This window comes from Kogia breviceps, chromosome 12 (genome assembly GCF_026419965.1).
Source record: "Kogia breviceps isolate mKogBre1 chromosome 12, mKogBre1 haplotype 1, whole genome shotgun sequence".
Classification (NCBI taxonomy): Eukaryota; Metazoa; Chordata; class Mammalia; order Artiodactyla; family Physeteridae; genus Kogia; species Kogia breviceps.
In genome coordinates, this window is record NC_081321.1 from 25,403,696 (window position 1) to 25,418,607 (window position 14,912).

Below are 14,912 nucleotides of genomic sequence, written 5' to 3' on the forward strand. Positions count from 1 at the left end.
TCTCCATTCATGTAGAGTTCTTTATTTTTGCTCAACAGTGGTATTTAATGTTCTGCAGGCAAGTATTATACATTTTTAAAATTTTTAAGAATTATTCCTAAGTTATTTTGATGATAGTTATGTCAAATGATATTTTTTTGAAAAATTCACTTTTTCTTTGTTGCAGGTTACTTCTCATTAATTTATATTCTTCTAAGAGTTTAAGATATTGTGAATTAATGAGAAAATCACTTTAAAAAAGGACCTTCAAAAGGATCTTCTTTTATGTTAAAGAAAAGGAACATTAGAGACAAAGGTGAAATAAAAGTCAAGTTTAAGATGAAAGGAGTAAAAAACTAGAATATGCAAGCAATAATGTCCTAAGAACCTGCTAGATGGAGATCAGAAATTTGGCTCTAAGTTTTCTAGCACCCACAGTGGTTTTCTGCTTTAACCAACAAAAAGTGTTTCACTACAATGTTCTGTGATGTACTAGCCTTAAACAGAATCTACGTTAAAACAAACCAAAAAACCAAAAATCTATGAAAGGTACAGAGATTCAATGGCTAAAATTTATCATGAGCTTTAATGAACTTAATTTTTCTCAGCAATTAAGTACTCACCTTTCTACCAAATCATCTTGCTGCCTGACAAAAAACTGATACAATTCAAAAGGAGATGTCTTATCTCTGTTTAGCCACACAGCATTGCCAGCAGACTTTCCCAGTTTCGCTCCAGTTGTACTTGTAATTAGAGGAACAGAGATTCCAAATACATCTTCTCCAGTCAACCTATGCATAAAGAAGAATATTATGTGCTTTAAGCTCAAGTGGTGGTAGGTTCTGCTAATCATTCTCAGATTTCAGTCTGGTTTCTTGCTCTAAGAAAACTTCCTTGACCTCCTAAACCTGGATTCTTGTCCATCTTACTGCTTTCACAGCACTCTATTTGGACATTTGTCATTCTGAACTGCAATTGAACCAGTGACTCTGGGCAAGCCAAGGGGAAGTGCTGCATAACTGGGGCCTGGATATTTTTAAAGGTTGGGTAGGAAGAGGAGAGAAAACTAGGTAAAGAGGAGTCAGGTAGAGACACTAAAAGAGGTGTCTTAAAGGGATTTTAAAAATCAGTAGCACATGAGCTAGTCCTGTAGTTCATCTCCCTCAAGAAAGTGCCAGTGAAATCTACATTATTCGCCAAATATTCGGTGCTGAAAAAAAATTTTTGGAGATGCCAACCAATGACTAACACTTAGCTTCACGAAAGGTGCAGAGCAAAGCAGAGACTACTCAAGGAGGCCCAGTCACGTTCAGGTTATAAATGAAGACAAGCAGTCTTTCAAATCAGAAACATAGAAAAAACCTTCTTAAAAGCAGCAAACACATACATATCCGAATCCTGACTAGGAGGGTCTATTTCCTGCAGAGCTCTATAATTTGTCCCATACCTAATACCATTCATTCAGCCCTTTAGTTCTCATTAGCCAGTGATATTAAATTAATCCCATTACGGACCCTTAAGGGAGATAGAACCAACAAGGGCAGGAACGAAGGGCGTCATTTCACAATCCTAACAATGCAACACGCTATTTGTGTGTAAATTATTTGTTCTAGGATTTCTCCAGGTCTAAAGGCGCTTACTTATGGATGAACTCGTATCCGGACATGATATTGCCCAGCTGATCAGATCCGCCCAGCTGGACCCGGCATCTATAATGCTGGAACAGGTAGTAGAAATCATAGGCCTGGAGCACCTGGTATAGAAACTCGGCCAAACTCATGCCTTCGGGGCTCTTGAGCCGAGTCTGCACGCTCAGCCGGCTTAGCAGCGTGCCCATGCGGAAATGGCCGCCCACTGCCGCTAGGAAGTCCACCAGGTCCTGCTTCTGGTACCATGCCGAGTTGTCCAGCACGGTGAAGTTGCCCCAGGTCCGCCCATTAGCGAAGAGCTGCTGGTGATTAGCCGCCAGGGCTTTGAGCCCTTGGCGCAGGGAGCGCGCGTTGTTTCTCACGCGTTCTGCTTCCAACGCCTCGCGCTCCTTGGTACGGCCGCTTGGGTCTCCCAGGCGCGCCGTGGCTCCTCCCACCAGGGCTATCACGTTGTGGCCCGCTCGCTGGAAGTGAAACAGGCCCAACAGCGCCAGCAGGTGCCCCACATGAAGCGAGTCGGCCGTGGGGTCGAAGCCGCAGTAGACGGTCTGTGGAAAATTGCCCGCCGTGCCACGGTCGAAGAGCTCTGGGAGCTCTGTCTTCGTACCCCTCTCAGGGAAGAACTCCTTGAACAGACCCCGAGCCTTCTGCATCGCCAGCAACTCCTGAGCGCCCGAGTGAGCCTCACGCAGCCCCAGGGGTAAGACTCCTGACAGGCCTGGGATACCAAGCCCCCGGCCACGGGAAACGCGCCGCAAAATGGACGCCGCCATGTTAGCGGCGGCACGAAGGGAATGCTGGGATCTTAGAGGCCGACCACACCCCTCAGTGCGTGCCTCCTACAATTCCTACGTAATTTACTTGTGTTTCTTTCTGCGCATGCCTAGGTGGGGCTGGGCGGTTAGTTACGGAGCTCTGCAGCCTTGGAGTTCTGACTACCTGGGTGCAGTTTCCGCTTAAAAGTCTGGTCACCTTAAATACCCTAAAACTTAATTTCCTGGGCTTCCCCGGTGGCGCAGTGGTTGAGAGTCCGCCTGCCGATGCAGGGGACGCGGGTTCGTGCCCCGGTCCGGGAAGATCCCACGTGCCGCGGAGCGGCTGGGCCCGTGAGCCTTGGCCGCTGAGCCTGCGCGTCCGGAGCCTGTGCTCTGCAGCGGGAGAGGCCACAGCAGTGAGAGGCCTGTGTATTGCAAAAAAAAAAAAAAAAGTAAATAAAACTTAATTTCCTCATCCGTGACTTGGTTATGTTTATGATAATAGTTCCTATCTCAGATGGCTGTTGTGAGAATTAAGAATTAAGGCACCTGGAACATATTGAGCGTTCTAAAATATTAGCTTTTGTTTAAACTTTCACGTAAAAATAAGGTTTGTTGCGCAAGTTGTTTGAAATCTCGGTCCTATGCAAAAATTTGTTCACAGAAGTTGTGAGGGGTCAGGAATTGGTTTAACCTCATGGAGAGATAACGGGGTGGGCGTCGAGACGCAATTTCGTAATACAGATTTCCAAACGGATGAGAACACCTCAGCCCCCAGTATTCATTAGCCTCTCCAGGAGGTGGCAGTCTTGTCCAAGCTATAACGAGATAAAATTCAATAAATGCAGAAAGCCCCGTTTTATTAATTTATTTCAGTTTCAGGTAACCAAGTGGGACACAGCTTTGGCATAAGTGGATTCAAATTAGTAATCATATTGGCACAGCAATAGCCAGGTGCTAACAGTCCTCCAAGCACTAGGGATGGGGGTCTGTCTGGCAGCTGGCTGGCAGGGATCCAACTCCAAAACTCCATTTTAAAGTCTCATTTCTGGGATCACTTGCAATACCAACTGTCTTAGATAGAGTTTCCTGGGAAAGAGACTCGAGTGGGAGATTTGTGTGCAGAATTATTGGGGTGTGCCCTTGGAAACGACATCTGTACTGAAGTGATGGAAGAAGGGTTGGGCTGAGGGAGGAGTTGCTCTGTGAACACTTTTGCAATAGAGGCTTCAGGCAGCCCCATAGCGGGCTCTGGAGCTGGGATTTCCTTTCAGAGTCATCCTGATTAGAGGCAAGGGGGCATGCCTTTGTATCCTGTTATTGATCTTGTCCTTAAATGTGGAAGGCCCCGCTGTGAGTCATCAGCAACCAGAACTCTCAGCGGCTGGGAGATTAAGTGCCTTGGTCCTGAAGCAGGCATCTGGGCCATGCTCCAAACAGTTCCCTAAAGGATCTTTTCCATTTCTTAACATTATAAAGTGACTTGACAGAATGAAATATTATTTTTAAAAATTAGTTTCTTTGTATATGTGATTATCAATGAAGTGAGTTTCTCACTGCCAAACTGTAACTTCAGTAGGAATTTTAGATACCTATTCATCAGGCTATGTATTTGTATCCCCCCCAAATTGTTTTTCCCCAAAGCACATAAACTGAATGATTTAATATCAGCAAGAGCCAAACTGAATCTTGATAATGAAAATGAAGACACAGCAATATTTTCCTCCAGAAAAGGAACATTTGAAGGCAGAAACATTTCTTTAAAAAAAGTTATTTGTAAAAGACAGCCTCTTGCTATAAGGTTTTGTATTTATATTTTCATTCTGTCAATTAAAGTGATATTTTAAACTGCATTGAATGTAATTCGTTGAATGTCTATCATTATCTTCCTGCCTCAGTTTAAAAGATACTAGATTAAAAAATATTTACAGTTCCTTCTAGTCCTCAAGGAAATAAGCAGGGCATGTTCTAACTCTCATGTTGCTATTCAAAATATCTTAAAATTTGCCATCATAACCAGTTTAGCTGCAGTCTTGTTTCACACGACTTTGATCAGGGACATATTTCAGTATGTGTAGCAGGAAATTCTCCTGAGCACACAGCAGATGGTGCTTCCTATTTAGTACCAACACACAGGAAGATTTGAACATTTTCAAAGGAGTATCTTTCATTCTTGAGGTTTCTGGTTAATATGACAAGTAACTATCTGTGATTTTACAGGTATGTTAGTAATTTTATATCAGAAACTATGACTTCATATTGTGGTTTAGTTACTTAGTCACTTCAGGAGATCATACTTCTTATAGAACTATACCTGTTTCACCATTACTTGATTGCCTGTGCTTAATGGAGAAGAACTTTTGTGTACAATGGAAAACAGAAAAATTTTATCTGATATTAGAATTTATTATAACATCTTTATAGATCTGAGTTCTGCTTGGTGTCTTCTTAAATTTAGTTGTATTTCATGAACTGGTAGTGAACTCTGGTACAGAAGGTAGTGCTATGTGCTACAGAACAGGTGCTATGTGAGACTTGACAGTAGCTCAATAACAGCAAATTATTTCCTTTTTTTTTTTTAACATCTTTATTGGAGTATAATTGCTTTACAATGGTGTGTTAGTTTCTGCTTTATAACAGAGTGAATCAGTTATACATATACACATGTTCCCATATCTCTTCCCTCTTGCATCTCCCTCCCTCCCATCCTCCCTATCCCGCCCCTCTAGGCGGTCACAAACCACCTAGCTGATCTCTCTGTGCCATGCGGCTGCTTGCCACTAGCTAAGCACCCTATGTTTGGTAGTGTATATATGTCCATGCCAGTCTCTCACTTCGTCACAGCTTACCCTTCCCCCTCCCCATATCCTCAAGTCCATGCTCTAGTAGGTCTGTGTTTTATTCCCGTCCTACCCCTAGTCTCTTCATGACATTTTTTTCCCTTAGATTCCATATATATGTGTTAGCATACGGTATTTGTTTTTCTCCTTCTGACTTCACTCTGTATGACAGACTCTAGGTCCATCCACCTCACTACAAATAACTCAATTTCATTTCCTTTTATGGCTGAGTAATATTCCATCGTATATATGTGCCACATCTTCTTTATCCATTCCTCTGTCAATGGACATTTAGGTTGCTTCCATGTCCTGGCTATTGTGAATAGAGCTGCAATGAACATTGTGGTACATGACTCTTTTTGAAGTATGGTTTTCTCAGGGTATATGCCCAGTAGTGGGATTGCTGGGTCGTACGGTAGTTCTATTTGCAGTTTTTTAAGGACCCTCCATACTGTTTTCCATAGTGGCTGTATCAATTTACATTCCCACCAACAGTGCAAGAGGGTTCCCTTTTCTCCACACCCTCTCCAGCATTTATTGTTTGTAGATTTTCTGATGTTGGCCATTCTGACTGGTGTGAGGTGATACCTCATTGTAGTTTTGATTTGCATTTCTCTAATGATTAGTGACATTGAGCATCCTTTCATGTGTTTGTTGGCCGTCTGTATGTCTTCTTATTTGCAGTCTTATTTTCTCTCAGGCAGTCTATTTTCCATCACATTTTAACATTTAATGACATGCATTTACATTGATTTTTTTTTTTTTTGGCCATGCCCCATTGCTTGCAGGATCTTAGTTCCCTGACCAGGGATTGAACTCAGGCCCTTGGCAGTGAAAGCATGGAGTCCTAACGACTGGACAGCCAGGGAATTCCTGCACTTACATTGATTTTACAAAATATTGTTCCCAGAAAAGTTGACAGGATACACATGCAAGCAAGAAGGGAATGATTTCTTTTAGACGCCACCGGGATTCAGCACAAGATGGAAAGGACCTGGAAGCCGTTCAAAGACTGGATAAATTACCAATTAGCTGGAACATTGGAAAGTAAATTGGGATTTCCCACATGTAAAAAATATTAAAGAGACATGAATAGAAATAAGACATCTATTACTTTTCCCTAGAAACATAAGTATTATTTTAAATTTTTTCACTAGGAGAGAATTTTATTTTAAAAGTGTCATTTTAAACTTCATCCTCCTCCCCAAGCAGTGCAGACACTTGTGGATGGTTAACAAATGTCATTACCCCAAATTTGGGATTTTGCTGATCAGTTTTGACCTCTTCTGAAAAAATGGTTGGTAGAGCGTGTTATATTACTGTTCTACTTTCAAAATCTCCTCACTGGCTTGTTTGTTAAGTCTGTCTGTTTCATTTTGTACTTCATCAATACGTTCAATTGATTCTTGCCGTTCTTTTTCTTCCTATAGCAAGTTCAGAGAAGCAGACGTTTCCTCTGGCCTGGAGGCAGGAGTCAGTCTTGGTTTCTTTGCTTGGGGTGGAAGTGAAGACTGGTGTTTGGGGACCATGCTGAGAGAAAAGCCAAGTATCCACCCAAGGGAAGAGTCACGTACCAGGAACTCTGAGAATGAGAAAGGTAACTCTTTAAAACATAATGAGACCTATGACCTCAGCCATTTGGCCATCATATCCTAGCATCAACATCAAAAGCCTATGGATCAAATTTGAGGCATTTAGATAGGTCCAGTTTTCTTCCAGAAGACAACCATTGCTATCAGTTTCTTTCGTATCTTTTCAAATATATCATATATAACACTAATAATGACATGCTATACAGACTGTTCTGCATCTTTCCTTCTTATTTAACATTATATCTTGGCAAAGTTATTAGTCAGTACAGGAAGAGCACCCTCATACTTTTTTATAATCTCATGGAAAGCTGTAACTTAATTTATTTATTTTCTGTTTTAGTTGAAATATAATTGACATACAACTTTATATTAGTTTCAGGTGTACACATAATGTTTTGATATTTGTATATTGTGAAATGATTACCACAATAAGTTTAGTTAGCATCCATCACCATAGTTACAAGGTTTTTTTTCTTGTGATGAGAACTCAAGATCTACTTACTTAGCAAATTTCAAATATGCAATACAGCATTTTTTTTAATTAAAAAAATTGTTTGTGATAGTTTTTCTTTTTTCTTTTTAAAATTTTCTTTATTTATTTTCTTTGTTTTTGACTGCACCAGGTCTTAGTTGCAGCATGTGGGATCTTTGTTGAGGCATGGGGGATCTTTTTTGTTGCAGTGCGTGGGCTTCTTTCGAGTTGTGGTGCCTGGGCTCCAGGGTGTGTGGGCTCTGCAGTTAGTGGCACGTGAACTCTCTTGTTGAGGCGCGCGAGCTCCGTAGTTGTGGTGCTCAGGCCTAGTTGTCCCGCGGCATGTGGGATCTAGTTCCCTGACCAGGGATTGAACCTGCATCCCCTGCATTGGAAGGCGGATTCTTTACCACTGGACCACCAGGGAAGTCCCCACAATACAGTATTATTAACTATAGTTACTTGCTGAACATTACATTCCCATGACTTATTTATTTTATTTTATTATTATTATTATTTTTTTATTTGGTCGCACCGTGTGGCATGTGGGATCTAAGTTACCTGACCAGGGATCGAACCTGTGCTCCCTGCAGTGGAAGCATGGAGTCTTAACCACTGGATGACCAGGGAAGTCCCTCATTCTTTTTCTTATGGCTGAATAATATCCTATTGTGTATATATACCACATTTTCTTTATCCATTCATCTATTGATGGACACTTAGGTTGCTTCCATGTCTTGTCTTTTGTTTAATTTGTTTAACCAATACTTACTGATGATCAATAGCACTAATCTTTAGCTAGTACAAATCCTGCTGCATGAATCATCTTACACATGCTATTTGATATACATACTAATGCATCTGTAGTATGAATTCCTAGAACTCAATTTCTGATCAAAGGATATGTAATTTTAACTTTTATAGGTATTGGCAATTTTTGCCAGGAATATGAGAGTGAATAATGTGTCCTTAATAATACTAGGCATTGTGCTTTATAGTTAAGAGGAACTCACATATTCATTTGTTGATCCAATTAACCTCCAATTAACCTTTGTAAAATCACATAAAGCAGTATATGCGGTGGAAATGTGAAATATATAATTTTTAAGACTAAAGCATTATGATTATTCTCAATAATAAATTCAAAATCAGCTCCTGTTAGACAAATGAGTTTATGGGTTTATTGCTTCCTCGCCCTGGCCTAGCCACAGTGAGATAACAGAGGTGAGACTTCCATCTAAACTTCACCCTAAGCCTATAAACTTGCATCATACTAACTGCAATGGCTTTGGCTTCAAAATAAATTCACTTTAAGATAGAAGAGTGATGTTAGGTTTTGTAAACCAAAAAGCAAGAATAAGTCATTTTCGTAGGACTTGTTTGTTCAGATGAAGAACAAAGCTTCCAGGTGTGCTTCTTTGGATACAAAGATATTCCTGTTAATGCCTCACATGAAGTCAACCTACTGAGCAAAGATATAGTTCAGTGTTCTCTCCAGTTGAAAACATTTAGGGTGTAAATGAAGTCCTGTTGGCAGGGAAGATGGCAACAGTATGTCCAGAGCTCCGCACTGAAAATATACAAAGGCTAAAGAGTGGACGGTGGTTGCAACTGTTGGGCAAGAGGGTCCCTCAGGTAGCCACCCCTGTGGGCACAGGGCCAGGAGTTAGTCCTGCCCTGCCCTCCCTCCCTCTGCCTTTCATCTCCCAGCTGCCAAGGTCTTGGAAGCTTTGAAGGTCAGCAAAGAAGGTAAATCCATTGAGAACAGTCTGTAAACGTCCTAGAAAAGCATCCAACACTTTGTTCTCAACAAATACTGACTGAACGAATGAAGGAATGATGTCAAGCAATATCCAGAGATTACCTGCACTCTGCCTGAACCTGGGATTCTTCCACTGAGTGAGTGGTCCTGGGTCCCACACTGGCATTGCTCATTTGGCTGGTGAAGACATATTGACAGCGAGCGTTGTTGTTGCCGTGTGGCTGACAGGGTCTTGGTTCTCCAGCCTGGTGTCGGGCCTGAGCCTTTGAGGTAGGACAGCCAAGTTCAGGACATTGGACCACCAGAGACCTCCCGGGCCCGCATAATATCAAACAATGAGAGTTCTCCCAGAGATCTCCACCTCAATGCTAACACCCAGCTCCACCCCGTGGCCAGCAAGCTCCAGTGCTGGACACCCTATGCCAAACAGCTAGCAAGACAGGAACGCAACCACCCTCCATTAGCAGAGAGGCTGCCTAAAATCATACAAAGTTCACAGACACCCCAAAACAAACCATCAGATGCAGTCCTGCCCACCAGAAAGAGAAGATCCAGCCCCACCCACCAGAACACAGGCACAGTCCCCTCCACCAGGAAACATACACAGGCCACTGAACCAACCTCACCCACTGGGGACAGACACACAAAAAAAGGGAACTATGGGGAAGCTGGCACGAAGTGAGAGAGTGGCATGGACATATATACACTACCAGATGTAAAAGAGATAGCTAGTGGGAAGCAGCCGCATGGCACAGGGAGATGAGCTCCGTGCTCTGTGACCACCTAGAGGGGTGGGATGGGGAGGGTGGGAGGGAGACGCAAAAGGGAGGGGATATGGGAACATGTGTATATGTATAACTGATTCACTTTGTTATAAAGCAGAAACTAACACACCATTGTAAAGCAATTATACTCCAATAAAGATGTTTAAAAAAAATAAGAAACGAAATTGAGTTATTTGTAGTGAGGTGGATGGACCTAGAGTCTGTCATACAGAGTGAAGTAAGTCATAAAGAGAAAAACAAGTACCATATGCTAACACATGTATATGGAATCCAGAAAAAAAAAAAAACAACGTTCTGACGAACCTAAGGGCATGATGGGAATAAAGATGCAGACGTAGAGAATGGACTTAAGGACACGGGGAAGGGGAAGTGTAAGCTGGGACAAAGTGAGAGAGTAGCATTGAAATATATACACTACCAAATGTAAAAAAGATAGCTCTTGGGAAGCAGCCGCATAGCACAGGGAGATCAGCTCTGTGCTTTGTGACCACCTAGAGGGGTGGGATAGGGAGCGTGGGAGGGAGACGTAAGAGGGAGGGGATATGGGGATATACGTATATGTATAGCTGATTCACTTTGTTCTACAGCAGAAACTAACACAAGATTGTAAACAATTAAAGGTGTTAAAAAAAAAACTATTGGGCAAGAAAACTGGTGCTCTTGCATTTGGGTTTGCATATATATATGTTAATCTGCAATATTTGTACCTTTACTCCAAATGGTGCAGATTATTACAAATGTCATCTCTTTTATGGTTACATCAGGTCCATTAGAACTAAGAAGGTTCTGCAGAAGACCAAGTCTTCTTCTCTAAAGGGAATACACAGAACCTTGCCTTGATTTGATAGCTAAACACGCTGACTTGGCTGTATTCACCCGCATATAGGAACTTAAAGGGAGAGCATAGGAGAGAAAGGCCCTGTCCTTGGGGTAGTGAGTCAGTCCTGACCAATGTTACCCTTCTGTGGTTACCCTCTATTTTTAAAGAGTCTGTGATGCTGATCCAAACAGGTCTAAACTCAATTCTATTCCTGTTTTTTCAGAGTTGGCTTAAGCCTTATGTCAGCTGGACCTTTCACTCCACAATAGTTAGCTTAGGCTGCTGCATGCTGATTTCTTATCCATGATCCTAGTCCTAGGGGCTTTAATACTTCACTCTGGCCTGCTTACCCAGGGTTTGAATTTTGCAGGGGCCTCAGGCGAGGGGAAGCTCAATACTTGCTTTTTAATCTTTGCTTTGCTGTTGGAAGTCAAGGTAACCTTGTGCTTCCTTTCCATGAGAGCTGGTGCATTGCTGACCCCCTACCCCTGTAGCCTGTGTCCTGCTCTAGCAACTTTCCTGGTGGAGTGTTCTGATTAGAGTCCCTCTGAATCAGGGGAGCCATATTGTGTGGTTAAAAAGACAATCATGGTCTTAAATCTCAGCTTAAATTCTTTCTGGCTGTGACTTTGAGTAAGTTACTTAGCTATTTTGAGTTTCAGCTTTCTCACCCGTAATAAAGTGGGAGTAGGTTCTACTTCCTGAGGTTTTATTGACAGGACAAAAGCAATAATATGCATTACACTTTTGGTGAAAGGCTGACACATTTTATGGACTCTATTATTTTATGCACTTTGTTATTTTATGCAGCCACCTTTGACCAGAGCCTGCTTTTCCCCTCCAATCTATGAGGGCTGTGGGCAGTCTTGATGACATGTATGCCTGTAAAGAGACATACAAGTCATCAACGGAAGCGTTCCTTTTTCTTCTCTTCCAATATGGCAGCTGTGTGGACTCTTTCTCTTCATGATCCTGAGTAAAAAGACCAAAGTTTTCTCAAGCCCCCTGTTGGGGTGTGGCCCAGTCAATCCTCTCATAAGTCAAGAGAGAAGGTCTTCTATGGGAGGTCTCAGCCTGAGTTTTCTTTTTAGTGCTAGAAATAACCTTTAACAAAGGTCTTCCTGGCTGTCAAAATGCAGGCTTTCAGCATGGAGCTCACACACCAACATTCCTTATCATTATCTTTGTATTCCATAATACAGTAGTATAAGGGGGAAGCAGATTAGAAATCACTTTTTCATCATGAATATCCGTACATTGAGAAGGCCAATAAGCATCAGTTAATATACAGACCAAGAAAACTACAGATAAGAACATCAGACTATTTTGTGCAAAGGGTCATAAGGAAAAGTAGCAGGTGTATTTGCTAACACTGAGCATTCAGAAACATTTCTTGTTCTGTACCCAAGAGAGATTCAAAATTGTTACTGTTTTGGCAAAAACATTTCAAGTCTGAAGACCATTATTAAGGCTACCTTCTGCCATTTTTTACAAAGCTAAATGATTGTAATTTTTTCCAGTTTTGAGAAATAATTGACATAGATGGCTGTATAAGTTTTAGGCATACAGCATGATAGTTTGATTTACATATATTGTAATATGATTACTACAATAGGTTTAGTGAATATCCATCTTCTCATAAAGATACAATAAAACAAAAGAAAGAAAAAAAAGACAAAGGGGAATATTTTCTTTTTGTAATGAGAACTCATATGCTATTAACAACTTTCCTATACATCACACATCAGTGTTAACTATAGTCATCATGTTGTACATTACATCCTAGTACCTATTTATCTTATAACTGGAAGTTTATACCTTTCTACCATCTTCCTACAGTTTCTCTCCCTTGAACCTCTGCCTATGGTAACCACAAGTCTGATTTTTTTTTCTATGAGTTTGTTCTTTTATATATATACTGTATATATAAAATACGAATATAAAAAAGATTCCACATACAAGTGAGATCATACACTATTTCTCTTTCTCTGTCTGACTTATTTCGCTTAGTATAGTGCCTTCACCATCCGTCCATGTTGTTGCAAATGGTAGGACTTCCTCATTTTCATGGCTGAATAATATTTCAAGCTATATATATATATATATATATATATATATATATATAGTATATATTTTTATATCTACATATCATGACTTCTTTATCCATTGATCCATTGGTAGACATTAGATTGTTTACCAGTCTTGGCTATTGTACATAATGCTGATATGAACATGGGGTGCAGATCTCTTTTTGAGCTAATGTTTTCATTTTCTTTGGATATATTTCCAGAAGTAGAATTGCTGGATCATATAGTAGTTCTGTTTTTAATTTTTTGAGGATCCTCCGTACTGTTTTCCATACGAGCTATACCAGTTTACATTCCCACCAATAGTACACAGATGTTCCCTTTTCTCCACATTCACACAAGAAATTCTTATCCCTTGTCTTTTGATGATGGTCATTCCAACAGCCATGAGGTGACATCTCATAACTGATTTTCTTTTTCTTTTTTTTTTTTTAAAACCAGCTCCCCTCAAGACAGTTCTTTTTTTTTTTTGGCTGCCTTGGGTCTTTGTTGCTGTGTGTGGACTTTCTCTAGCTGTGGCGAGAGGAGTGGGGGCTTCTCTTCATTGTGGAGCGCAGGCTTCTCATTGCAGTGGCTTCTCTTGTTGTGGAGCATGGCCTCTAGGTGCGTGGGCTTTAGTAGTTCCAGCACATGGGCTCAGTAGTTGTGGCACGTTAGCCTTAGAGTGCATGGGCTTCAGTAGTTGCGGCACGTGGGCTCAGTAGTTGAGGTGTGCAGGCTCTAGGGTGCATGGGTTTCAGTAGTTATAGCACGTAGGCTCAGTGGTTGTGGCTCTCGGGCTTTAGAGTGCAGGTTCAGTAGTTGTGGTGCACGGGGTTAGTTACTCTGCAGCATGTGGGATCTTTCTGGACCAGGGCTGGAACCCATGTCCCCTGCACTGGCAGGCAGATTCTTAACCACTGTGCCACCAGGAATGTCCCCTGATTTCTTTTTCTTCCAGTTTTATTGAAGTATAATTGACATACAACACTGTATAAGTTTAAGGTATACAGAATAATAATTTGATTTACATATATCATGAAGTGATTATCATAATAAGTTTAATGAACAACCATCATCTCATATAGGTAGAAAATTAAAGAAATAGAAAAAAAAATTTTATTCTTGTGATGAGAACTGAGGATCTACTCTCTTAACAGCTTTCTTATTTGACATACAGAAATGTTAATTACATTTATCATGTTATAAATGATATCCCTAGTACTTATTTATCTTGTATCTGGAAGTTTGTACCTTTTGACCACCTTCCTCCAATTCCCCCTCCTCCCACCCCCCCGCCTCTGGTAACTACAAATCTGATCTCTTTTTCTATGTTTGTCTGTTTGTTTTTGAAGTATAATTGACCTACAACATTATGTTACTTCCTGATACACAACATAGTGATTTGGTATTTCTATACATTTCAGAGTGATCACCAGAATAAGTCTGGTTACAATGTCACCAAAGATATTATATAGTTATTGCCTATATTCCCCACACTGTACATTTCATACCCATGACTCATTTCTTGTGCAGCTGGAAGTTTGTACCTCTTAATCTCACTTACTTATTTCTTTCATTCTCCCTACCCGCATTCCCTCTGGCAAACACTCATTTGTTCTCTGTTATCTATGACCCTATTTCTGTTTTGTTATGTTTGTTCATTGTCTTTTTTTTTATTGAGGTATAGTTGACTTATGATATAAGTTTCAGGGGTACAACATAGTGATTCACAATTTTGAAAGATTATTTTCTATTTATAGTTATCATAAAATATTGGCTATAAACACTGTGCTGTACAATATATCCTTGTAGTTTATTTATTTTATACATAGTAGTTTGTACCTCTTAATCCCCTACCCCCATTTTGCCCCTCCCCTCTCCCCTTCTCCACTGGTAACCACAAAATTGTTCTCTATATCTGTGCATCTATTTCTTTGTTGTTATATTCACTAGTTACTTTTATTTTTTAGATTCCAAATATAAATGATAACATGCAGTATTTGTCTTTCTCTTATTTCAGTGAAATAATACCCTCCACGTCCAACCACGCTGCTGCAAATTTCATTCTTTTTAGTGGCTGAGTAGTACTCCATTCTATGTATATATCACGTCTTCTTTATCCATTCGTCTGTTGATGAACATTTAGGTTGCTTCCATGTCTTGGGAACTGTAAATAATGCTGCTATGAA

General features: G+C 40.7%; 1 protein-coding gene and 1 pseudogene across 5 annotated transcripts in view; one reads left to right on the forward strand and one right to left on the reverse strand.

Annotated features, from left to right (window-relative positions):
• YARS2 (tyrosyl-tRNA synthetase 2) overlaps window positions 1-2,448 on the reverse strand; it is a 45,687-nt gene extending 43,239 nt beyond the window's left edge. For 3 of the 5 annotated variants that reach the window (XM_059080881.2, XM_067009061.1, XM_059080880.2), the window contains exons 1-2: window positions 1,620-2,448; window positions 603-770 (exon numbers count right to left, since the gene is read on the reverse strand). In XM_059080881.2, coding sequence (XP_058936864.1) covers window positions 603-770; window positions 1,620-2,401 — 950 coding nt within the window. In that variant the 5' untranslated portion in view covers window positions 2,402-2,448. The remainder of the gene's footprint in view (window positions 1-602; window positions 771-1,619) is intronic. The other 2 variants (XM_067009063.1, XM_067009062.1) reach the window with 1 other exon arrangement.
• A 4,340-nt stretch (window positions 2,449-6,788) lies between these two features.
• The window catches only part of LOC131766497 (very-long-chain (3R)-3-hydroxyacyl-CoA dehydratase 1 pseudogene), a 49,358-nt pseudogene continuing 41,234 nt past the window's right edge, over window positions 6,789-14,912 (forward strand).